The 26500-nt window shown below is 53.7% G+C and overlaps 1 protein-coding gene across 4 annotated transcripts in view; it reads right to left on the minus strand.

Annotated features, from left to right (window-relative positions):
• The window catches only part of PFKFB3 (6-phosphofructo-2-kinase/fructose-2,6-biphosphatase 3), a 74676-nt gene that overhangs the window by 18554 nt on the left and 29622 nt on the right, over window positions 1–26500 (minus strand). For 2 of the 4 annotated variants that reach the window (XM_019460854.2, XM_019460855.2), the window contains exons 1-2: window positions 8170–8598; window positions 980–1105 (exon numbers count right to left, since the gene is read on the minus strand). In XM_019460854.2, the coding sequence (XP_019316399.1) occupies window positions 980–1105; window positions 8170–8245 (202 nt within the window). In that variant the 5' untranslated portion in view covers window positions 8246–8598. Of the gene's footprint in view, window positions 1–979; window positions 1106–8169; window positions 8600–26500 lie in introns of those variants that run through there. The other 2 variants (XM_019460853.2, XM_053895619.1) reach the window with 2 other exon arrangements.

The raw sequence follows: 26500 nt of genomic DNA on the forward strand, positions 1-26500 counted from the left end.
GCCCAGCTTCCCCCAGACCCGACGCTGCTTGGGGCCGCTCTACCTTCCCAGGGACTGGCTTCCACTGCCCCGTCTGCAGGTGCAGCGTCCTAAGGCTGCACGGAGGGGCGGCTGCCACGGGTCCCGCGGAAACAGGGGCAGTGATTCCTGCGCACGATCCCCCAGGACAGCGCAGGGTCTCACGCGTGCCGCGGGGCCCAGATCTGCCATTCACCTACTGAGCCAGCAGCCTGCGCCCCAGGGAAGCGTGGAGCATTTACGGGGCGTTCACCGTACGACACAACGCACCGGGCACCGTGGGGGACAGCGGATGCAAAACCTAGTCCCCCACCTCACCACCTTTCCGGTGTAGTCGGGAAGACCAGGCCAAGAGTCATACAAAGGTAGCCGATGGTGTGGAGCTTTTGACGACAGTCAGTAGAAGAATGTCACAACTGAGTGCTAGAGTACTTTAAAAGGGCACAGGGGCACCCGGGGGGCTCAGTCGGTTGAGCATCCGACTTCAGCTCAGGTCATGACCTTGAGGTTCATGAGTTCAAGCCCCACGTCAGGCTCACTGCCGTCGGCACAGAGCCTGCATCAGATCCTCGGGTCTCCCTCCGTCTCTCTGTACCTCCCCCGCAAACACTCTATCAAAAATAAATTTTATAAAAAAGGGGAGGGCCCAGATCTCCACAGACCATGCGGCCAGAGAAGGCTTTTTGAAGGTGGCGAGGGCTGAGCAGGTTGTGGGGCAGCAGGAACGACAGAGCAGGAAAAGAAAAGATCCCAACGCCAAGCGAGGATACGTATATACTGTACCAAGTGACAAGGCCCAAAAGGGTGCCCCACGCTTGTGGGCACAGGCCAGCCCAAGACTGGCCCTGCACGGCAGGTCCCAGCAGACGGAGGCGGCAGGGACGTGGTTTTGGTCGCAGGGGTTGGTGAGCAAGAGTGAAAGGCTCCAGGTAACCACCTTGGCCTTGACACACGGCCTCACCTTTCGTGGGGACGCCGATCCAGTTGAGGTATCGAGTCAGCTTCTTTGAGATGTACGTCTTACCCCGGGCTGGGAGCCCCACCATGACGATCACGGTGGGGGAGTTGGTCAGCTTCGGCCCACAGGCTGGGGAGAGGACAGAGCGAGGTGTCAGCCACGAAGCAGTGTGTGCCCCACGACGAACCTTCAAGAATTCCGCAGAAATGCCTTTTTTGCTCCCACCTCAAAGCCCTGGGCGTTTTACAGTCCAGCAACGCCTCGGACCTCTACTGGCCAGAGCCCCGCCCCAGCCCAGTCACAAATCTCCATCTTGCTTTCAGGTCACGCGTGGCAGGGGGACTGCCCCAGCCCCAGATCCCCAACCTGATTCCTGAGGGCCCTAAACCCAGCCAGGAATCCTGCTACTAACCCCAAAGCAGAAAGCGTTATAAGGAAGGGATTCCCCAACACCAGTGGGGGTGAGGTTAACGGTAGGAGAAATGTTCCAATAATAAAACAAAACACCAGGGAGAGAGGTTTTCGCTGGATTTTAAGAAAGCAGCCCAAAGAACCCTGTTCTGGAGACTTAAGGTGCAGTGTTTCCTTGGCTGGTGTCTTATGCTTGAGACTCTAAGGAGACTCCAGCATCTGGTGACAAGAGTGGCAGGGGCTGCCCATTGAGAGCACGAGACTGGCCGCCTGCTCCCTCCCGGGCCAGCAACACTGCCCGGTGCTCGCTGGGCGCCACAGGCAACCTCGCTCTCCTGGCCAGCTACGTGCCATCGCTTCCGGGCACTGGTCACCCCGATGAGGCAAAGCTCCTGGGACCGCACCGCAGATCTAGGCGGATGTCAGACATAGACAGGGGCTCTGTCTCTAAGCCAGCGAGTGCCAGATGGGGATAGGAGAGCCACCAGACCACTGCCAGGCACAGGCTTCAAAGAGGACACCTTCCCTAAGCTGGACGCCCCAACACGGTCCCATACTCAGCCTATGACCAAACTGAGATCGCATGCACAAACACCCACCACATTATTCCGGGATCTGCCCCCCCGTGCCTGTGGGCTGGGGGCAGAGAGGAAGCAAATGGAACACAGAGGGGGCTGTTTCTTCATGTTCTAGACCATGCAGAGCGAGGAGGAAGAAGAAAGGCCATCAGGAGGCCAGGAGACATGTAGGAGCCACAGAAGCACTTGGCTGGGATTCTCCAGCTCCCAGTAGCTGGGAACAAACACGTTCCTAGAAGACGGGCATTTCCCTGCCCAGTACGAGCGCACAAGTGGAGCACAAAACCGCCAGTGGACTTTCTTGAGTCCCAAGAAAAGTGATGGGCTTCTCGAAAACCGGCGGGGACAGAAGACAACGCGCTCCCGTGTGCATCGGGGCAGCCGCAGGTGACACGTGAGAAGTCGTCTCACTTAGTCGCCTGGAAGCACCGACTCTACCAATCCTTCCCTCAAGCCACCGCCGGCTCCTGGTCTTATCTGATGTCCCCACCGTGCCCCTGCTCCCAAGAGCGTCCAAACATGCAGGGACGGACGGACGCGCGCTCCCTCTCCCTCCCTCCCCTCAGCTGGGCACGTGCATGGAATACTTTTGATGGACGCACGCCAAGTGAGCGGAGACAGAGGATGACTGATTTATCAAATCGGGGATTAGTCCTACTATCAAGGAACCACATGCGCAAATCTCTGGCAGGAGACGCTTTGAGAGGAAAATCCCATAAAGACATGGCAGAGTAAATATCGTAAGCCAAAAATTCAACTTGAATCTCAAACCCAAATAAGTCATCACTCTTTTATTTGGCAAAGCAGAGGCCATTCTCCCTATTCCTTTGGCTCCTTGCACAAGATTTGGAGGAGCTGCACGCGGGCTGTGGCTGTCATTCCAACCAGGCGCTCCTGGGTCTCAAACAGAGCAGGGAAACCTCCTGACTAAGCCCCCTGAATCCTAACATGTTCTTCTTTCAAACTCACAGGCCATCTCAGGTGTCTTCATCTTATAACCACCTGCCCCTGCTTCAGTTCCCCCCAGACCCTCAGTCTCTTCTTCTCTGCGGATCCTGTTAACCCACAGAAGAGCGCCTCCTTCCACCTCCCACACCGTCTTCCCCGGAGCTCTGCTTTTTCCTCTTTGCCCCCCAACAAGCACAGGGATTAGGGAAGATAAGCGTGGAGTTTAACACAAAATCTTCCAAAAAGTTCTTGTGTGCTTCATTTCATCGTATACAAACATTTAGTATTTTAGCCTTTTTCGGACCTCCCTCCCGCCCCCGGCAAAGAGTTTTTATCCTCAGATGTGTTTAGACGTGAAACTTGGATGTCAACCTAAGCATGTTTAAGGGGATACACGTATGCTCACTATGCTGAAGGGCTAAAGAAGCAATTGTTTAAAGACCGTGGGGTTAACAGACCATAATAAACATCTTGGCTGCAGTTTGGGGTGGGGCACGGGAGGGACGGAGCTCAAGCTAAAAGTGTCATCCAGAGTTAAGGCTGTCACTTGAGTAAGAGATCGCGGAAAACCACCACGTTCTGGGACGCCACCCTCAACTCTGTCATTCCATTTACTCATTCACTCAACAGACACAGGTGCTAGGCGCCCCCTGAGCACAGAGCATTATGTGGACACCGCCCTGTGCTGGGAAGCATCTGGCCTGCGGTGGGGAAGAGACAACGTACGAGCTAACAGACGCACAAAGTCATTTCGGAGCGGGATAAACGCTGTGATGAAAGCAGAGGGCTGACGCTGGGGCTAGGGGTCCACGGGGGTCTGTTTGAATCGGGGAGCCAGAGTCCGTGTCCTTGAGCAGCACCTGAGCTAAGGCCTGATCGTCCACAGCCAGCCCCACCGACTTACCAGTACATAACGCGCACTGGCCACGTGTGTGTTCCCCATGTGTTAAGTGGATACAGGAAAGCAGATGATGACCAGGAGGCCGGCTGGTAAGGGGAGTGAGCCACAGCCTCCGGCGACAGGCCAGGGTCTGTCGTCCTGGACAGAGCAGGCTGCATTCTAGGGTTCCTATGCCAGCCCCACTCCCCAGACGAAATGACTCACCTCCCTGACAACGTGTAACGCGCGGACACAGGCAGGAACGCCACAGCTCGCCCACCACACTGACACCCACAACCCATGCTCAGGAAATAAACTGTTAGAAGACGCTGCTGGCTCTCTCACACCTCCTGCAAGCTTTCTTCTATCCAAAGGCACTCGAAAATGACAACTTCAAAAGATGCCACGTCACTGGCATTCTTTTTCGGCAAGCAGGTGATCACGCTTCAATGCTAAGTTCCAGGGAAACAAATGAAAGGGCTGTTTAGGACAGACGGATGGCCAGCTGCAGGTGCAGACGGGGTCGGTTCCCCGTTTGCAAGGCAAACCCAATGCTGCACAGAAAGACCTGTTGTGACCCCGCCATCACCCCGGGCCACCTCAGAAGGGCTCTCTGGGAAACAGACTTCATGGACTTGGCCCCGGGATAACAGAATGCAGGCCCAGAAAGTTCTGTCCCACACCATGCTCATTCACTACCTCCCATGCACACTTCAACTCCTGCCTAACTGACCTGTGTCCAACGAACAGCCCTCCTAACCTGACGCGGTCTCTGCCGGCAACAGGGAGGGGCTGGGCATTTTTGAGAAACATTTGACAGCCTTGAGCGGCAGGAGATAGCACAGATAGCCTAGCGGCTGAGAGAGCGGAGCCGGGAGTCAAATAAATAGTGTTGGAAGTGCCAGGGCCCCACCCCTTCCTCGGACCTTGGCGAAGTTACTTGATCTCTCAGCGTCTCAGTTTCCTTGCCTGTAAAACGGAGGGATGCTTCATAAAGGTTCTTGGGAGGATTCACGACCGGGCGACGCGCGTGAACTGCTTCCTAGAGCAGCCTCCATCGGTATCAGCCGTGACGGTTTCCATCATACCAGATGTGAGGAAGCTAAGAGCCACAAGCGAAGACAGGTCCCGCTGCACAAGTCGTGAGGCACGGAACTGGGGCTCACCTGGGTCTCTCTCACCTGAAATTCTTCACGTGCCCTTTCCCAAACTAAACTGATGGTTCTCAACCAGCGGCAGAACCGAAAAAGCTTTTAAACGATGCAGGATCCCCGGACCCCGCCTACAGGACTTCTAACCTGGCTTGGGCTACCAGTAGGGATTTTCCTTTTCTTTTTTTCCCCCACAAATACCCCCCCGCCAAATGATTGTCAAGTGCAGCTAGGGCTGGCAATCACTGCTGTAAGCTGTAGTGGCCAGCCGAGGATAAGGCAGGGGTTTCTGGGGAACATCCCCCTTACCTTAAGTTGGATACCATCAGTGGCTTTAAGCCCCTATTGAGATTAAGTCTATCCGTAGACAGTATGTAACATATCAGACTGTAACAACAGGTTCCCAGCGGATAAGTAACTGGCCCAAATAAGTAAGGACTTCCACCCAGGGGCCCCCCCGCTTTTAGTGATGGTAAACAAACAGCATAGCTAGCCAGTCAATAATCTACCTCCTTGTCGATGACTTCCTTGTCAGTAAGTCCTGTTACCGGTTTGCATTTGAAGGAAACGGCAGGTTTTGTAAGAAGCATTTGCCACCATGTGCACGTTGCAACAGGGCACCCAACTGATGTGCTTTAGCGCCAGAAAGACAGTCAAACTAACCAACCCAGAGCCTTCCATTGTCGCTCTCCTGTCCTCTGTACATGAATGGTAATGTTCACCATGCCATCTTTTCATGGACAAACCTCAGAGGAACCTGCTGTCGGCTCTCATCTAAGACACCACTCAGAAAGACGGTAACAGGTTCAGAAGGAAGAAAATCCACCCAAGTTTCCAAATACCATTACAGAAGGGGAGGAGGCTGATGGGGGGAGGGGGAGGGTATCAGGAAAGACTCAACAAGAAGAGATACCCTCTCTTCCCCATTCTGATGAGACACAGATGTGACTATATAACCTGAGAAAGACAGCACAACTGGAAATAAGGTCATGTAATAAATACCCAGGGTGCAGGCACCCTTGTAAGGAAGAATGTGTCTGAGACTACACCCCAGAACCACACACGGGGATTCCAGCAGTGGGCGGGGACAAGGGACTAAAAGACTTAATCCATCAGCTTTAGCACCCACCCCCCTTGCACACACCAGGGATATTAGGCAAATCTCTTATGTGCGTGTGAGACGTGCAGACTGATGGAGGCTAATGGATGGGTCCCGGGAGCCTGGAAGAAGGAGGCATCATCGCACACTCTCATCTCTGCAACTGACACGACAGATCGAACGCCAGCCAACCTCAGTGCCGTCCACACCCAACCTCAAGCCCCCACCCTGAACCTCGGGGGACAGACAAATAAATGTGTGCACATGTGAGCACCCATAACTACAAACACCTGTACTTAGCTAGAGAGAACCAAACTAGATTTGTACGACCAACTACAGTTTACAAAGTGCTTCATAAATACTGGTCGTATTCAAAGTCAAAAAGGGCGGGGTCGTCTCTGTGTCTTGCCGTGGCCGCATCTCCCTCATGATTTACGGCACTGCGTTCCCCAGCACCAACAGGGGGTCGCCGTGGTCAGCCCATGTGCAGCAAGCTGTTTAAGAGTGTATCAGAGAGGGCTGGGAGCAAGAAACAGACAGCAAAGCCCCCCGCCCGGGGCCACCTTGCAAAGAAACCAGGTCTCCTTCAGGCTACTGTGGCCCCCAGAACCCTCAGGTCCGGCAGAGAGGGGGCAAGGTGGTGGAGGAGCGAGCGGCCCCCAGTGTCAGGAGCACCTTGCTTGGTCTCTGACACAGGATGACCTAGGAGCACCCCAGAGCCCGCTCTCCCCGGGTCCTGCCTGGGGGTGGGGGGAGGGTTGGTGATTCAGACCTGGGCAAAGCCTGAGGTGGCAAGCTGTCACCATGGCCTTGGTGACCATCCCCCGGAAAACGTGGCAGCAGCGAGGGCCAACAAGCTGCCTGGCACTCAGGAGCCACCGCTGCCTGGAAGCCACCTCGAGGACGTGTTCACGGGATCCCATGTTTACCAATCAGGCAACCTGACCCTGCCTGAAGCAAAACGCCCGCCACTCCACTGCCCCTATCCACCTGGCAGGCGCCTGGCGGGGAGGGGTGGGGGGTTACCTGGAGAGTGGGTGTCACCTTCTAACCGCAGGGACCACCCTTTCACTAGGTGGCTCTCTCCGTGGCTAGGGACGGGGCTCAAGGTAGAAGGCAAACCTTTCCAAAGCATTTATGGCCGATGACAGAGCAGGAAGGTGGACTGCCAGCAAATTCCAAGCACGGTGGATTGTGTGAGTGCGAGTGTGCGCGCGGGTAGGAAACGCTGCCAAGTGTGTGGTCACTGATCCCCGGACCCTCCCCAAACCCAGGAGCGCAGGCTTGGTGCCAGGCAGCTCTCTTGTCGCCCCTGGCGCGGGAGCTGGGGGGGGGGGGGGGGGGGAAGGAGAGAGAAAATATACTGAAGGAAAAGGAGAGAGCGAGGAGACAGAGGAGAAAGAGGGAGCAGATAGAAATATAAAGAGAGTGGGTATTAAAAATAGAGAGGCCGAAGACAGAAGCAGGAGATTTAAGTACAGAGAAGAGAAAGAAACATGGAAAGCGGGAGAGAGAGGCGACGGAGATCGAGGTGGAGAGGAGGGAGGAAGGCAGAGAGCAGGGGAGGGAGCGACCGGCAGAGGGGGGTGGGGAGCGACCGCCGCGTCTCTCGGTCGGACTCGGCCCGGCAGACGCCCGGGAGAGCGGTTCCGGCCGCGGGACGCGAGGCCGTCCGTCGCCAAGCGTCCCCGAGGCCGAGGCTTCCCGCCGTGTCCCGCGCGTCCCGCCCCCGGCGGAGGGAGCGGAGGCCGGGGCGCGCTCGGGGTGGCCGAGTTGCCTCTGCGCTCCGGGCGCCGGCCGAGCGGGACACCGCGGGGCGGGCGGCCCGGGCCACAGCGCCCCCGACGCCGGCCGGGGGAGGCGCAGCGCCCGCGCCCCGGCCCGCGCCGTCCCCGCCCCGCGGCGAAGGCAAGGGGATCCGCCCGCCCGCGGGGAGGAGCGGGGAGCGCCCGGCCCCGGCCCGCGGGGCCCGCCGTGGAGGGCGGCGCCCGGCCCGGCACCAGCGCGCGGGAGCAGCGGAGCCGGCACCACGGCGGGCCCCGCCGGCGCCCGCCACACAATGGCCCGGCTCTCCGCGCGGCGCGCCGCTCCCCTGCAGCCCGGCCCCCGCGCGAATCTGCACTCACATCTGGGCAGCGAGGGGCGGTGGTCGACGGGGATCCAGATCTTCTGCACTCGGCTCTGAGTCAGCTCCAAGGGCATCTTCACAGCCTAGACTCGGCGGCCGTCCGCCCCCCACCCCCGCGAAGAATTCAGACTTGGGGAGGAGAGCAGCCGGTCGACCCCCGAAACAAAGGGGAAGAGGGGGTGCGTGCGCGGGAGCGCGGCGCGGGAGCTCTCCCGTGCGCTGCTTTTTGGAAACGTGCTTTGTGCTAAATCACGAACGATCGCTCGGGGCGTGAGGCTCCACGAGCGCGGCGAGGGAGGCAGGCGGCTAGGGCTGCACCCGCAGCCGCCGCAGGGCCGGGTTCGTCCACTCGGGAAGCCCTCGGGATGCTCGGAGCGCAGTGACAGCCGCGGTCCCCCTGCGCCAGCTCGAGTCGGACGCCCTCCCCACCCGCTCGCCGCGTCTCCAGCTCTGCTAGGATGCCTCGCGCAGCGCCGGGGCTTTTAAGTCGAGCCCACAGTGAGCCACACGTCAGCCTCGGGGCGGAGACGCATTCTCCGGGTTCCAGCCCTCTTTCACGTCGGGGGGGGGGGGTGGGGGGGGGGCGACGCGGGGCGGGGTGGGCAAGCCCGGAGGCGGCCTGCTGGCGCCCCCTGCAGGTAGGCACCAGCAGCGCGCCCTGCTCCTACAATCCCTCTGATGACGCCCTGAACTCAGCGGCGGCTAAAAAGTCGCACTCCCTAAGCCTCCTCCTACGTCCCCTAAAAACCAGGAGCACAGCTTCCCAGAATAACCACCTCAGCTGTGATGGGAGGAAAGGAGCGGCGCCGTCCAGTGTGGTCCGTGGACCCCCGTAGCCGAATCCCTTTGGATGCTGGTAAAAATGCGTTCTACTGGCCCGGCCTCTCTGGGAGTGGGACCCCAATACACTACATTCTTAACACGCACTGCAGGTTAGGCGTAGTCAAGATGATGACCCAGGCTTAGGGCCACAGGCTGGAGACAGGTTAGGGGCGTCGGGGGTGGGGGAATCTCTGCTACCTCGGGGGGGGGGGGGGGCGGAAGGATGCCCTATGGGGCATAGGTCTCTGAGTCACGCCTTGCCAAAACTGCTCCCGGGTACCTGTCTCACCCACCTACGACCCCTGCCACCCGCGGGGAGGGGACTTCCCCTGGTCCTTCGTCCTCACCCCGTCCACTTTCTTAAATCCCTTAGAAACCCTGGCTTGTGCTGAACATTGCTCCCCCAACACCCAGCCCTGGGACCTGGAACCCCGGGTCCCCCCCGCCCCCCGCCCTCGCTGCTGAGAGGCCCGAGGGGGCTGGGCATCAGGAAGGGACACGAAAGCCCCAGAGGACCAGACGGAGCAGGACGGAGGCACCTTGGTTTCCACCGTCACCATTTATAACATTTTCAATATACTCTAATCTCTGAGCAGAAAAGTCAAGCTAGAGCCTATTCCGACCTGAATTCATTACCTGACCATAAGCCCCGGAATAACTATCGGGAGGTGGCACTTTGTGCAAACCCCTAAAATTCACGACATTTCTCTGGCCCAGCTTGCAACTCTTCCTCGCCATTTTTTTTTTTTTTTTTTATTTGTCTATGTGTGTTTTCTGCTTCCACGGTCTTCGGAGTTTTGCATCAGCTCGTGACGCGGGACAGTCGTGCAGTCAGGCCAGTGGCCACCCTGTGAAGATCCGGGGTGCTTTAGGGGGGACTTACGCCACCCACATGGTGGCATCACATGCATGTGAGTTTAGTGCACGACACATCAGCACAGAAGCGCTGCCTGCCTTGCAGAGTGCATACCTCACTGTGAGATCGTGCTGTGATTGGAAGGAGGAAGGCGGCGCTCCCTGAAATCCACACTGCAACAGAACAGTCTGCGCAGAGGCTGCCACACGTCGCTCACGTCCCGCATGGCTCGGCTGGACCGCGCCCGCTCCCTGGCGGCAGGCACAGTTGCTCCCGCCCCGCCCGCCAGCCCGCCCCGCCCCTCCCGGGCCTCCACCCCTCCCTTCCCAGCACCCCAGCCCGCGCAGGGGCCGGGAGCGCCGAGCGTCGCCCGCCGCGCGGGTGTCCCAGACCCCCACTCCGGGCACCCCCGCCAAGCCAGGGCCTCCCACCTTCTCCGCACCCCAGCCCGTCCAGGGGCCGCGAGTGCCAGACGCAGCGCGCCGCGCGTGCACACCCCCTTCCCCCGCGTCCCGACTGTGTTGCGGGCAACACCCCCCCCACACCCCCTCCACCCCCCCCGCCCCCCCGCCGCTGCCCCAACCCTCTCCGGAGTCCCTGCTCTCCCTCCCTCCGACAGCTTTGCTGACTGTCTGGTTTCGGCGCTTGGGCAGCTGTTCAGAAACCCGAGTGCATTGCATTGGACTTGTTTTTCTGCAGTGGGAGCAAATGCCAGAGATGACACCCTATAACGCCCCAGGGAGAGTCCCACTCCACTCCTGAAACAAGAGTGGGCTGATCCAAAGAGAAAAACAGCTGCAGGCTAGCGCCCGGGGCCCTCAGGAAAGTTGCTGGCCGGGGGGCTCGCTGGGGTCAGGGAGGGGAGCCTGCCGTGTGTGCGTGTGAGAGTGGCTTGCACACTTGCACGCTTGCCTCTCCGGGAAGAATGAGTGTCCTTACGTGCCTGCTACTTTCCCATCGGAGGTTTTGCACACACAGGCAGGCCAGGGGACAAGGTGGCATTCTGTCAACCTCTAAGCTGGCAAACAGCTGTGGGTTTCAGCTCAGGGAGAGTGGGGTCCTCGATAGCGGAGGCACATCCCTAATGACCTGACCTAGATAATGTGTCTGGCAGAGTCCGGTTCTGAGGGCACCAGGCAGATGAAGTTCCCTGGGGATCACTGGCCACCAGACTGCTCACTCTCCCTGCCTGTGTGTCCAGAATGCCTCGGGCTTGTGTGTCCCGTGGTGCAAACCAAAGACTTAAATTCTTCCTCATCACCTGCTGCACCTGATGAGGGGGCAGGCAAAGGGAAGTTCACTTAACCCGGCTAGGCTTCTGACGTCTAAGTGCACACAAAGTGGGAAAACCTGGGGTTCAAGGAGGAATTCACACTTGAAAATAAAGCAAGGGCTAGGGTTCAGCTGGAACTGGTAAGAGCATTTGCAGCGTTGCTCAAGTGCATTAGGGTGGTATCCTTATGTGTTACCCTAATGTACTTGAGGACAAAAATGCTTCACTGCAAAACCGTTTATAAACAACCCCACCGCACCCGAATTCCAAGAAGGTACTAGTTCAGAGTTGAGACATCCTCCTAACTTTTCCCCTAGTTCTGCTAATGGCTCCAGCCTCAACCAGCTTCCCCTGTCACCAGTCTGGTGATCATGCACACACTCCTTCAGAAAAGGCTGTTGAGGATATAAAAATTTCTCTGTGTGTTACAAACAGGACAGCTCCAGGTACTAGGGGAGATTCCATGGTCCTAGACACAATTAAGGCAAGACGGCACCTTCCAGACTAGTCAGCCCCTTGTTTTGAGTAAAGGGAAGTTTAGAGATTAGAGGGCTTAAGGAACTCGCTCAAAGGTCCGAACCACCAGTTGGGAACTCTTCTCCCCCTCACTTGACGCAGGCATGGGACAGTTCCCCGGAGGGCTTGTGATGGGCACTTGTGATGATTTTCTCCATGACATTCTCTTCCCTCTGTTGGCCAATGTCATCTACCCCTGACCCCCGCTCCCTGATGCTGCTAAACAGCCAGAAGCAACCCCACTTCGAAGATCTTGTGCCAGCTAGCCAGATTGAAACCTTTAAACCGTGCTATACGTATCCACCCCCTCCCCAGTGAGAGAATGAGAGAACAAGCTGTGGCAGGCTGGGAGCCATCAGAAGTTGTTAATTAGACACGAAGTGTCGTCATTTGCTCCTTTAACAATCCCATGTCTGAGAGAGTGAAGTGAGACACCAAATAAAACATTGGAATAAACCCTTACCTCACCATCCATCCAATAACAAGAGAGAGGGTGATTTTTTTTTTCATGTTTGTCACTCATACGTGAACATACATGAACGGGAACGGAGACACCAATGCCCACACGATGCCGCATCGGTGGGGTGAAAACCCAATTCAGGGGCGCCTGGGTGGCTCAGTCGGTTGAACGTCCGACTTCAGCTCAGGTCATGATGCCACAGTTTGTGGGTTCAAGCCCCATGTCGGGCTCTATGCTGACTGCTCAGAGCCTAGAGCCTGCTTCAGATTCTGTGTCTCCCTCTCTCTCTGCCCCTCCCCCACTCATGCTCACGTGCTCTCTCTCTCTCTCTCTCTCTCACTCAAAAATAAAGAAAAACACTCAAAAAAAATTTTTAAGTCTTACTTTATGACTTCAAAATAGTTGTGCTTTTTAAAAGCCAGATATTCTGCAATCTAGTTAACAGTATTGTACCAATGTTAATTTCCTGGTTTGGGTATTTCACTAGGTCATAGAAGATGTCACCAATAAAGGAAGCTGGGTGAAAGGTTTGTGGGACTCTGTGAACTATTTTGTAATTCCTCATATTTCAAAATAAAAAGTTAAAAAAAATGTAAAATCAGTGATAGTTCAGTTCCCTCAAATTCTGAAAAAAGCAAAAAATGCCCAGATTGTGTAGCTCCAGGCATGGAGGGAGAAGAGAACTGGCAGAAAGGGAGTCAAGAACTCTGTGGCAGTTTGCACGGGGTCCTAACATCTTTGCTTCTTGCAAATGACACACATGTACACACAGAAATTTGCATGAATCCTGTACCCGTGGAAAAAATGGAATCAGGCTCAAGCTGTGTTTTAATTTAGGGGGAAATGATTCTATTTCTGGGCTTTGGAGAGATCCTTAGGAGAATATCCACGGGTTTGTAGTCTCTGTCTTTCTTAAAACAAAAGAAGGGAAGGACAGTCACGCAGAGGTCAGTTGAGGGCTCCAAGAGGTCCACCCTGACCCTGGCTTTCCCTGGGGGAAAAGTAGCACAAAAATAGGCGAGTACTTGAGAAGGTCACTGCCCGTCTTGGGGTGCCCAGCATTTATTAGACACTCACAGCAGCGACAGTGTGTCAGATGCTCCAAGAGCAGGCTGCACTGGGATCTCAATGATGTTGGGTCCAGCCAGGCAAGAGAAGTGGGTGGGCACATAGCTGTCATCATGGTGTTCTGTGCCCAGCGTCACAATGAGTATTGCAGAGAAAAAGCTCCCACACCCAAGAGCTTGTAACTTAAGACCAGAGTGGGGAATATACATGTAGTAGAATAAAAGCAGGGAGCTAAGAGAGAGGTGGTAGGTAAGAGCCGACCATGGGGAGGTCCGTCTGCGACAGTGAGAAAAGTCTGCACCTAATGGGGACACATTAACTGCCAATTTCATGTTCATCTCGGGGTTCTTCAGTTTTTCTCTGAGTTCAAGAGGACACGAACCAAAATCGACAGCTCTCATTTCTTCCTACACGCAACAAGTATTCACGGACAGCCGCTGCCCCACGGAGTCTAAGGACAAGTAAGACACGGTCCTTGTCAGAACTACGATTTCACTTCTGAACGTCGCAGGGCCCCCACAGCGTGCGCACACGCACACACACGCTCACTTATTCCTACCTTTTTTTCCTTACAGTTACTGAACCTGAGGTTCAGAAGTATTAAATTACTCGCCTGTGATCACACGGCTAATGAGCCGAGGAATAAAAAAACATGATCATCGACTAGCCTGGTACTCTTTCAACTTTCTCCCAACTCAATCACCTTCCAAGTGAGATTTCCTTCCCAGTAACGATGCCCACGGTGAAATCTTGAATCTGAGTGGCTTTGACGACGGTCTCAAAATTACTTAGTATTTGGCTATGATGTGGAAATAAGACGAAGAATCATCAAACAATGCCAGCCCGCCCCCCCACCCTGGCCAAGAATCACACACCTTTGTATTTCCGCAGGCACCCCACCTTTCCATGTAGGATAGGCTCGTGGCCGCCAGCACAGGAGAGTACATTTAGAAAGAAATGCCAGTTTTGTGAAATAAAACTACATCGGCCTTAAAAAAAATAAAAAAGAGGCAGAGGAGACCTTGGGGTGCTTGTGTACTTCTCCAAGGTTTTAAGAGGTCCTAATTTAGTAAAGGGAAAGAAGAAATACTCCTACATCTACATTATTCAAATTATTAGAGAAATCCCAAATTTCTATTGTTAATAATACATTTTTTTAATGCTTATTTATTTTTGAGAGAGGGAGAGAGACAGAGTGGGAGTGGGGGAGGGACAGAGAGAGAGGGAGACACAGAATCCGAAGCAGGTTCCAGGCTCCGAGCTGTCAGCGCAGAGCCTGATGCTGGGCTCGAACCCACAGACCATGAGGATCATGACCTGAACCGAAGTTGGACACTTAACCGACAGAGCCACGCAGGCGCCCCAATAGTACATTTTTTAAATGTTTATTTATTTTTGAGAGAGAGAGAGAGAGACAGAGAGAGAGAGAGAGAGAGAGACAGCACAAGCAGAGGAGGGGCAGAGAGAGAGGGAAAGAGAGAATCCCAAGCAGGCTCTGCATTGTCAGCACAGAGCCCGATGCAGGGCTCGAACTCACGAACCGTGAGATCATGACCTGAGCCGAAGTCAGACACTCAGCCAACTGAGCCCCCCCAGGCACCCCATTAGTAGCATATTTTTATAGAATGTCTGCTTCATCCAGGTTGTCAATAGCATGACATCTCTATGAGGGCAGCGCTCCCCTAGGGCCTACAATCGTAGCTTACGACTTTCTAGCAGTAAAAAGAAACAGGTGACACTACTTCAGTTACATGTTTTAGTTAACTAAAATCATAGATCCCAAACATTGTCATTCCACCATGTTGTAACAAATTGAGGTGTTTTACATTCCGTGTTTTAGCCTACATCTGCGACCACCCTTCCAGATACCTAGAGTTAAGAACCATCCCAGGAGAGGAAAGAGGAACAAAGGCTCTAGGAATAGGGAGCTTGATCTGGGGTAGTGCCGGGGCGAGTGGGGCGGAGGTTGGGGGGGGGGGGGTGCCAGAACCAGGCGGCAGGATACGACCCGCTAGGGCAGGGAGGCCATATCCATGAACACATTCGTGTTCACGGATGTAGCCATCCTGGGTGTCTGGACCAGAGACACGTCCACGGTGAGCTCTCAGCAAACACGGGTTGACCAAATGGAAATGTGTTTGAAGACTGGCCTCTGGTTGCTGTGCTAAGAACAGGTTATAGCAGGCAGGCAATGATCTTGGGATCATTGGAATAATCATAAGTTTCAAAATCCCTGGTCTGGATTTATAAGGAAGAGGGGGTGAATGAGAGCTTAAGAGACAGGCCCCTGCATGGAGTTATGTTTCAAACAACTTGGCTCACAATTCCTCTTCCCTCCCTCCCCCAGATAGTGTTTATCCTTGCAAAACTGAAAGAGGAGGGCAGACCAGAAAGCTTTATTCTGGAAAATTCCTCTCAAAGGCTTGAAAACAAGAGGCGGGGGGCAGAAAAAGAGCTGGATGTTGGAACCCGTAACTGAGCTATATGAGGCGGGAAGGGGCACTCATATCACGAAGAAAGCTATCGTCTGCAGTGAGAATAACTTCATGGATAATTCACTGAGGAACCGATGTCCCGGGCTGTTGAGGCTCTGTAAGTGGCCATACCAGTCACCCCCACTTTCTCCTTCCTCTGTTCCACCGTGCACACTAGCCTTCTAATTATCACTCGCCTTCTCTCGCAGAGAGAACCACCACTTACCTTCTCTCACAGAGCATTTCCTGGCGAGCTGCCTTGAACGTTCTACCCCAAGCAGCAGTTGTCATCTAATCCTCTTGGAAACGTACCAAGCGGGCAATCTATATTTATATACCACTGTCTTGCCAGCTCGGTTTGTGACTCGGTCTCCCAAAGCTGGACTCTCTCTGGATGTGCTGCTAAAACTCAATTCTACAGAGAAGCATCTGAGGACCCGACACTCGGCCACACAGGCCCACGCAGGCAAAGCCAGCCACCCGAGAGGGCACGGCTGAGGGGCCGGCCCGTTCTCGCCCTCACACCTCCATCTGGCTTCTTTTCATTATAAGCATGGACATATGCCCTAGGACACTCGTGGCTTTGTTCCTTGCCAGAATAGTTTCCCAATGACAGCATTTTATAGACACAAAACAAAGAGAGGTTGAAGAAAACATCCAGAAGGGTAGTGAGACCCAGATAAACTGATGCGACATCTCTGGGTAGACCCATTGTGGGGCAGGGAGAAACCATGGCTGCTATGAACCCCTGATGTCTCCTGTCCAAGGGTCTTCTACGACCCTCATGACACTTTCTCCCACGTCGCAGGTGAAAACTCCCCTCTGCTAAGAAAAAGACCATGTGACTTCCCGAAGGTGAGAGATGTTGACAGTGTATCACTGGATAAATGAACACAGGTCTGTTTGAGGAGGACATGTTACACATCTCCTGGCACTGAGGTTGTTTTTGACAGTTCAGGCTGTTTCTTCATCGGTGAGAAAACCATTACTCAGCCATCAGTCATGGTGGGTAAAGGGGGCAGGGATGCCAAGAATAGCGTGCAACCGGCTGGACGGTGACAAAGCCTGCGAAGGAGGCACTCGGCCTGGCAGCTTTCACCGGCCCGTGGCAAGCTCACGACAACACGGCTGTTCGCCAGATGCCCGTGTGCTTTACAGCTTCCAGGGGCACGGCGGTGCCGGCACCCCCCTGATACAGAAGGCTGGACGTGCACCCAGCCGCCCGTCACCCGTGTCTGGGACAGTATACACGGCCTACCTGGCCCCCGTCTCCCATCCATCCCCCAATGCCAGTCACCTCTTTACGTAAAAAGACAGCGGGCGTACCGGCAGTATTCGCAATAGCCAGAAGTCCAAGTGTCTGTCTGCAGACGACTGGATAAACAAAGCGCAGTCTATCCACAGGGTGGAATATTACTCGGCCATGAAAAGGAGCAGAGTGCTGAAGCACGCTGCGACACGGATGAGCCTTGAAACATCACCGTCACGGATCAGAACTGTGTTCTCCCAAAACTCGTATGCTGAGCCCCAAGCCCCCAGTACCTCACCACGTGACTGGATTTGGACACAGGATCTTCAAAGAAGTTAAATGAGGTTAGGGTGGGCCCCAAGCCGACCTGACTAAGTCCTCTGTGAGAAGAGGCAGTTTGGACACGCACGGGGACTCCAGAGAAAAGACCATACGGGGACACAGCAAGGCAGCGGCCATCGACAAGCCAAGGAGAGAGGCCTCAGGAAAAACCAAACCTCAGCCTGGACTTCCAGCTTCCAGAACCGTGGGAAAATTAATTTCTGCCGGTTAAGAGTATTTTGTTACGGCCACCAGGGCAAACTAACACAATTACGCTAAAGGGAAGGAAACCAGACACAAAAAGTCATGTACCATATGACTCCACTGACATAGAATCTCCAGAATTGGCAAATCCATAAGCACAGAAGGCAGATTTGTGACTGTCGGGGCAGGGTGGAGGGGAGAAGGGGGAGGGACTGCTTAATGGGGACGGGGCTTCCTTGAGGAGTGATGAAAATATTCTGGAGCCAGACACAGGCGATGGTTGCACCACACTGCGAATGTGCTAAATGCCACTCAACCATGAGCCGTAAAACGGTTGGTTCTATATTATGTGACTTTAACTGCTGCCAACCCCATCTATACCGGGCTGCAGGACCTCCCTCTCTGCACCTCAGTGCCTTCATCTGATGGGCCATCTACATGGTCACTCAGTCTCTCATTCTCCAATGATCCCAACTGTTCTCGATGAAATAGAAACTTGACAGTAATTACTAGACTAGAAACAGCTCAAAGCAGGGACAGTGGTTCATCCCTGTATCAGCAGAACCTACCAAAGCATCGGGCACTTACGAGGTGTTCGATATCTGTGTGCTTGTTGAAGGGTGGTCTGACTACAATGACCCAGTGTGGCTCACATCGTGGACTGGAAGCGGTCCACTCCAGGAACCACAGGGCCGGGACGTGGGCGACGGCCACACGATGTGGCAATCCGTTGCTTCATCTGTAAAATGAGGGTAACACCTGCCTGTCTACCTTGAGAGGTGCTAATGAGGATCGAATCAGATATGAATAAAAACGCTCTTGGAAAGACCGCAATCCTCCACAGCCATCCAAAGACCAGAATTTCTGCGTTGTCCTGGCCCACCCCAAGGTGGATGATTAAGATGTCTGAATAGACTTCCTCTAATCTTGACTGCTCTGGAATCCGGTCTCCATCCCTCAGTTTCCCCAGCAGATAGACTACATCTCTCCCGCCCCCAACCCAGCACCCACACAAAATGGAGGCAAGAACCCTAGTTGGAACAACTGAGGCTCCTGACCCAGGACTCTGGTGAGAATGGAAACGGACACGCAGACCATCTTCTGCTCAGAATGGAAGCTCATCATGGTGATGCATGGAGGGAACCTGCAGGGAGAAAGTCGGGGAATGGGTCCTATGTTGCAAGGCGAGCTCACATGGCACGGCACGTGCAACTCTGGGATTGCCACATCAGGGCTGGCATCCTGGCCTTTCTCTGTTCCCCTTACACTTCTTCCTTCTCCCAGTGGAAAGCATTCTAAAAATAGAGCTAAATCAAGGCCAACAATTTTTAATGCAGCTTTTGGAAAATAATGCCGGCTAAGTGTTGGAAACCCCCCACAGCTGGGCTATACTCCGTGTTCAAATGAGAGCACAGGATGGTCTGTCGTCGCCGGTGGTAAGAACACACTGTGGCTCCATGTTCAGTTCTCGGTGATGCTTTTTCAAAGCATCCGAGCATGAACAGCAGGCGCAGCGCTTAGCGTACAAGATGAGTGTACTCCCGACATTCAGCTGGCTTCTCATAGATGGAACATCTCTGGCCACTGGGATGGGTTTGGTCATCATACAGCTTTAAATGGATTTAACTTCAGTTGAAATAATGAGTTAATGAGAACATGATAAGCTTCCGTCCAAAAAGACATAAGAACCCACTTTAAGGGGTGTTCTACTGGCCAAATGTGGAACAATCTGAGCAACGAAATGAGTGATAACAGTAATAGATTATAATCCCGAGAAAAATGAGAACCCCCGAAATCCATTCAACTATTTATGGAATGAATGAATGAAGGAAGGAATAAACGAGGGAATTCAGGAGATGAGAGCCCTTTTCCTTTTGGCAGAATGCCAACTAACCAAGAGAGAAGGGAAGACAGAATTTGTGACTCATCACTTGGGAATCACCACAGTAATTATCATTCCAGACAAGAATCACCAAGTGACTGAAAATCTGAGAAGAAACAGGATATATGCAGAGTCTCAAAATCTCTCTCCACGAAACACGCATCTGTTACAAAGAAGGAATAGTCACGTGCAGCAGACAAACCTGGCAGACATCATCCTATGCAAGGACATCAAGGTTAATATCACCAGAAACGGGACAGAGCAGTATCGTGTGTCTCCCGATTTGATAAGCTGAAGACACCACAACTTCTCAGGTAAAATACAGAACCTGGATCTAATCATAAAGAAGCAACAAGCCCACCCTGAGCGATATTCTTAAAAACATAAAGGGCCTGGATCCTGAGGAGATACGGCAGGCCCGTGTTCACAATGTTGTTGACCACAGCAGCCAAGAGGTGGAGACAACGCAAATGTCCATCCACAGATGAATGGATAAACAAGACGGGGTCTACACGTGCAAGGGAGTATTAATATTATTCAGCCTTAATAAGGAAGGAAATCCTGCCATGTGCTGAAGCATGGATGAACCTGGAGGACATGATGCTGAGTGAAATGTGCCAGTCACAGTAGGACAAATACGGGCCGATTCTACTTCTCGGAGGTACTTAGGGCAGGTGGGTCGGTGGGTTGGATTGATAGAGAGATAGACAGATGGACAGATGGGTGGGTGGATGGCTTAGATCGATAGAGAGATGGAAAGACGGACGGGTGGGTGGGTGGATGGATGGATGGGCAGAGAAGAAACGAGGGAAAGAGGGAAGGAAAAAGAGAGAAAGGATCAAGCAAATAGGGTAAAATGTTAAGAATTGCAAAATCTGGGTGAAGCCTATCCTGGAATGCTTTGCACTATTTTTGCAAATTTCCTGCAAGTCTGAAATTATTTCAAAATGAAAACTTACAACCCAAAAGATGTTTAAGTTCACGAGGTGCACAAAATGATAACGATTCTTTCGGATGTTCACTTCCCAAGGATCTTCCCCGGATTCAGAAGCTGTATACGTGGGATCCACGTTCTTCTACAACAAACCAAGACATCGCTAATATTTCAAAACCTCATGTTGAAAGATAACGTAGGGAAGGGCAGTCTTTTAGCGGGACTGACTGCCCAGGGCGCTGCCACTCAGGAAGAGGAGGGGACGGGCGCTAGGGAAACGCTAGCAGTCTCTACCACAGTATCCTGTTCTGAGAACACCATTTTCCAACACACATCTGTCAAGAGACATACAGTCATGTGTTATACGTTATTATATATTAACCAAGTGAGAAAGATATTACACGTTGCACTGGGTCAAGATCAGTGATGTTTCTGTACATTCACTCCCCAACCCTAACACGGACAAGGCCATTCTGGAATCTATCTGTTGAAAATTCACGTTGCCCTTGACCTACTGAAGGAAATCGAATAGCGTGCGTTAATTGTAAAATATAGGAAGCTAAAGCTTTAGTTCAATTTGCATAGAGACACCGCTCATTATGTGCCTACAGCCAACCCCACTTCTTCCCGGCTGACTGACCCTTGATTTGGCAGATGGGGGGGGAGATAGAGATCCAGGATTTCACAGAAAGCTGCTTTCCATGCTGACTTCTCCACGAGGATAAGCCATGATGGGGCTCATCCGCTCCCCCTCGCAGATGACAGTGTGGATGGGACCGTATGACCAGCTCTTTATAACAGACAATACCTGATATCCCTCTGGGAAAGCTGCTCTCGGTCAGGCTGTTAGCTGCAGCCGAAAGCATTCCGAACCGGCGAACACATTGTGGGTGTCATCAAAATTTTACTAATGCGAACTTTGTAGTGAAAATGTTAATCATATTATCAAGAGTAGTCTTACCTAAAAATCACTTCTGTACTGCACATCACCAAAAGCTTTGGATGTCGGCCTCACGGCATCCCTGAACGCAAAGTAGGCCGGCAACAGCCTTACTGAGGCCACCCCAGAACATGCAGCCGGAGGTCCTGCTCTTGAAGGATAGTCAGCAAGACGACGTCACCGTGAAAGGGGTTCCGGAGGGAGAAGCTGTCGCTGCAGGGCATCCAGGCGAGGTCTGGCCCCACGGAGTGGCTTGGCTGGGCCCTCAGACTGCATACGAGTCCAGCCACACCAGAGGGAAGACACATGAGCCCAGAAGGGACAGCGTGGAGGCTCCAGTCTTCCTCCAAGGCCCTCCCCACCCCTTCAGTGGCCGGTTTGTACGGGCTGCCCTCTCCACCCTTAACAAACTTGCTTTCAGAAAAGAATCTGCACCCCCTCCCCGTCCAATTGTCTCTGACTGCTAAATGGCTCAGAGCATACCCTCTGCTGTGGTGCCCCACCTGTAGTTTTTATCCAGGCCTTACGCACAAGGAGGAGGTTGAAGGAGGAAAGAGCAGGTCAGGCACCACTGTACGAGGCGGTGGGCACTTGCCTCTGGGTGGACTTGGGAATGGCCTCTCATGGCTTAGGTCTGTTTCAAGGGACTGGTCTCTTCCGGAGGGGTTCCCCCTTCCCTGCGGACTTGAGGGAAGTGGGCGGTGTCGCTCAGCGTCCTGGCCCGGGGATGCCCCAGATCACTGCCCGAGGAGATGGAAAGACACCCCAAAGATGGCAGGGGGCACGAGGCCGGGCTGGCAATGGCAAAGACGTGTGGGGAAAGCCGCGCTCACGCCAAGCAAGAGGGAACTCTCCGGGCATGGAGAGGCAGAGCCCTTCGCAAGGGCGTCCTTCGCTCTGCAGAAACCAAGCCCCCTCACAGAGAGAGGGAGAGGACCCTTTCGGTGACACGCTGCCACAGCGAGTCGTCAGAAACTCGTCACCAGGGAGGAAGAAAGAGAAAGATAAAAGCCAGAGCACGTGGATGTCAGAGCACACGGGCGGTGTCATTGTCAATGTAAGTGAGTTCTTTGAGAACCGCAATGCGCCATATGTAAGATGCGTTCCTAACAGCCAAGTGTGGTGACAAGGAAATTATACACAAAAGTAGAGCTAACGGGATCTTAATTTTCTAAAACTTATTAGGTATTTCTACACATCAGAAATGATACATCTTGGTGGTTGGATAATAGGTAATTTTCCTTTTTAAAATGTTTGTTTATTTTGAGAGAGAGAGAGAGAGAGAGAGAGAATGCACGCAAGCAGAGGAGGGGCAGAGAGAGAGAGAGAGGGAGAAGGAGGGGCAGAGAGAGAGAGAGGGAGAGAGAGAGAGAATCCCAAGCAGGCTCCATGCTGTCAGCACAGAGCCCGACTCGGGGCTTGATCTCACACCCATGATGAGATCATGACCGGAGCCGATATCAAGAGTCAGATGCTAGGAGCACCTGGGTGGCTCCGTGGGTTAAACCTCCAACTCTAGATTTCAGCTCAGGTCATGATCTCATGGTTCATGAGTTCGAGCTCCACATCAGGCTCTGCACTGTCAGTGTGGAGTCTGCTTGGGATTCTCCCTTTCCCTCTCTCTCAAAATAAATACATAAACTTAAAAAAAAAAGTCCCAACAACTCATTGGAAAGTAATAGTGTCACTACTTTCAGAGAAGGAAATCCAGGATTAGAGAGGTAAAACTCTTATACCAGGGTCACACAACAGGGATTCCAATACAGATTAGATCTGTGCCCTGCTGGCCTCCAGAAACGAAGTCTTTTTTCTTTTTTTTTAAAGAATATATATATAAATCTGGCAAAGGAGGCAAGAAAGGAAGAAGGGCACAGGTCTGCAATGGAGAAGGTCTGCCGGAAACCTCAGGCAGGAGGGGCCACCGGGAGCCCCACGTCACTCCAGAGGAGGCGCTGCCTGGGAGCACCCCCCCCCTCAACTAACCGAATAGCAGGTGACATGTATAAATGAGGGTTCCTTCCACCAGGTCCCACAACTGAGAGATCTCTGCGTGTCTCTCTGAGACGCTGCGTGCACTCGTTTGAAGAGCCCGTGGGCCAGCTCAGCCCTTCCCATGTGAAACAGAAGAGTGGACCGCTTGGTCCCAGGTCACGTTGTGACCTCTGGGACGCTGGAGACACTGTACAACTTGGATGGCTCTGCCTAAAACGATGAGCCTCTCAAGTGATTCGTAGTTCAGACTGGGTATCACCCGTGTCTTATGCAGGAAAGGGGCCAGAGGCTCCCGACAGTGACTGCACCCCCGGAAACGGAGCCGAGGTCAGAGACATCAGCTCTGGACGCTGTGGCATCCGTGTAAAGTGGATGAGTTGAGCCCATCCTGGGATGCTTCGTAAATGGATTAAGGATGCTGTTTCTGCAGTCCTCCCCAAAGCAATGAGAACATCAAATGAGGAAGTACGGAAGGAGCTGGAAGGCGTTAGGGGCAGACAGGAAGTGTGACGCTTCACAGGGAAGCCCTCTAGGGCCCTCTGGTCACCGAAGTATTCCTTCCACTCGAGTCCACAGGAAAGCCAGACTTGGCCTCCTGGCTCTTTACATCAGCTTGTCTATCTCGGGTTTCAGGAAACTGAGATGCCAGGCTGCTATGCCGGGTAACCTGGGGGGCTGGGGGAGTGAACAACGCAAAGCCGATCGTTTAGTCTGAACCACAATATAGATTGCTGGCTTTCCACATCTGTGCTGTGTAAGAATCCTCCACGGAAATTTTTTAAAATACCGAGTCTGTGAGGCGCCTGGGTGACTCAGTCGGTTAAGCGACCGACTCTTGGCTTCGGCTCAGGTCACGATCTCACGGTTCGTGGGGTGGAGCCCCACATCGGGCTCTGAGCTGCCGACTGGAAGCCTGCTTGGGATCCTCTCTTTCTCTGCCCCTCCCCCCCTCAAAAAAAGACTAATAAATAAATACCTAGTCTGTAAACCCACGCTAGACCTATTAGATCAGAACGGGTGGGTGGGTTTCGGGCTTTGCAATTTCCTAAAAGCTTCTCGAGTGAGTCCTGAGGCTAGCCCACGATTCCCATGGTCACCACACCTAGCCACGGCGCCCGCCACGCGCTGAGCTTCAGGCTGGCAGTACAGGAATAGGGAAGCCGCACAGGACACCTGACTGCAAATACCTGCTACCTTGTTGAGGGATAGATGCATGGGAAGAACTTACCGAACAAAAGCATAGTGGGGTCCGGAGGTATCCTGGAGAGATTTCGGAGCAAAAACTCGAGGGTCTAGAACAAGTGAACCCTTTGGAGTTGATGCTCCTGCTCCGTCTGCCGCTGATTTTTTCGTGGCTTAGGACAAGCCATTTAGCTACCTTGAAACCTTTTTGTTTGTTTTGTTTCTGAGCATGGAGAACGGGGTTGGCCTTCTCAAAGAAGGCTGCATAAACTCTTAGGGTTCTAAACTACTAGGTAGTTTCCAGAGAAAATTCCTTCCCGCCTGCTATCATGGGGATAAAAAAGTCCCCTGAGAGGTCACTTATCCCACCCAGGACTTCAGCCAACAGACAAAGAGAACACTGGAAGTCCCGGCGGGGCGCGGCAGGTGTGGCCAGAAAGGGCTGAGTCCACTGGGATGGGAAGGGGTGTGTGTGCCCGTGTGGGCACACATCCGCACTCGGCCGGCTCCGCTTCCTAGGCCTCAGGTGAACGGGACGGGCTCATGGGGACAGACAACCACTCTGGCTGACCCCGCTGTGCAGCAAGCAGGGCCCCAGGGGCACCGGTGAGGTATTGCACTGTCTGGCAGAGACCCAGCCCTCTGCCCTCCTGGCCCTGGACCCAGACCAGACGTCGAACCTCACCCACATCTGGGCACAGTCCAGGGGTCTCCCCTCCCTCTCCCTCCTCCGCTGGCTGCACGGTCAAGGTTCCCTATTCCCAGCCTGCTACGGCGGAGGCCAAGCAGAGGACCAAGGCCTGGGGGTGCCGAGCAGGGGGCTTCTGCCCTGCCATTTCCAGCTTACTGGACAGAAGCCTCCTGCCCTGCCAATTCCGCTGCACCCTCAAGGGAGGTACAGGGTGGTGGTGTGGAGAGCTGGCCCGGGGCGAAGGTGGGGAAGGGGCCGCGCCTGTGATTCAGGAGCCCCTGCTTCTCCCGGAAGTGGCATTAGGATTCAAAGCTGCCCCCTCGCACGCCGCACTCCTGCACAGTTACTTCTCCTTCCTCCTCCCCCCCTCTTGTTCCTGACACACGCACGCACTACCCAGCCTCCCTCTCACCAATCACACTCTGTTCCTGCATCAGAAACTTCCATGAATTCCAACTTATTGAACTCTATTATGTGTAGGAGGGGAAAAAAACATCTGATCAGGGAAATTCATACTAAGATGTGAATGGCTACATTTCAGTAGCCAAGTAGCTTCTGAATTTCTCCATCCTCTGGGAGGAAAACCAAACGAGTCCATCAACCCTGTCAGAGTTCACTGAAGAGCTAGGAAATCGGTCACAAGGGGAGCCATCACAGAACAACGGAGGGTTGAAGTACCTCCGTGTAGGCTGAGTACCAGAGCCCCCCGAGTCGCCTCCCAAGTGCAGGAAACACAGCCCCTCGAGAGCATGCGGTCCGGGCGCTCCCGCCTGCCTCCTGGAGCCCTAGCCAGACGGCAGCCACAGCTCCTGGGCTGCCTTCATTCCCGACCTCATCCCAACCCGTGCGATCTGCTTCCTATGTTTAGATTCCAGGTTCTGCAGCTCTGATAGATTTGCAAACCACGATCTGCTCCAAGCGGTCGATTTTAAGGAAAGTGGATCCAGACTGAGGTTATTTGCTGGACATACTCACAGGTAGTAGGAACTAGGACCAGAACCCAGGCTTCCTGTCACCCAAGTCATCTGTTAAACAGAAGTGTTACATGTAAAAATGCACAGTTTGGGGGCGCCTGGGTGGCTCAGTCGGTTAAAGCGTCCAACTTCGGCTCAGGTCATGATCTCGCGGTTTGTGGGTTTGAGCCCTGCATCGGGCTCTGTGCTGACAGCTCAGAGCCTGGAGCCTGTTTCGGATTCTGTGTCTCCCTCTCTCTCTGCCCTTCCCCTGCTCACGCTCTGTCTCTGTCTCTCAAAAATAAGTAAATGTAAAAAAAAGTAAAAAATAAAAGTACAGAGGACGGATGATATTTAAAAAAGAAAAAATACAGTCACGGGCCGCCTGGGTGGCTCAGTTGGTTAAGCGTCCAACTTCGGCTCAGATCATGATCTCATGGCTCATGGGTTCGAGCCCCACATGGGGCTCTGTGTTGACAACTCAGAGCCTGGAGCCTGCTTCAGATTCTGTG

The sequence above is a fragment of the Panthera pardus genome, unplaced genomic scaffold (assembly GCF_024362965.1).
Source record: "Panthera pardus isolate Hobbes unplaced genomic scaffold, ASM2436296v1 HiC_scaffold_6, whole genome shotgun sequence".
Lineage (NCBI taxonomy): Eukaryota > Metazoa > Chordata > Mammalia > Carnivora > Felidae > Panthera > Panthera pardus.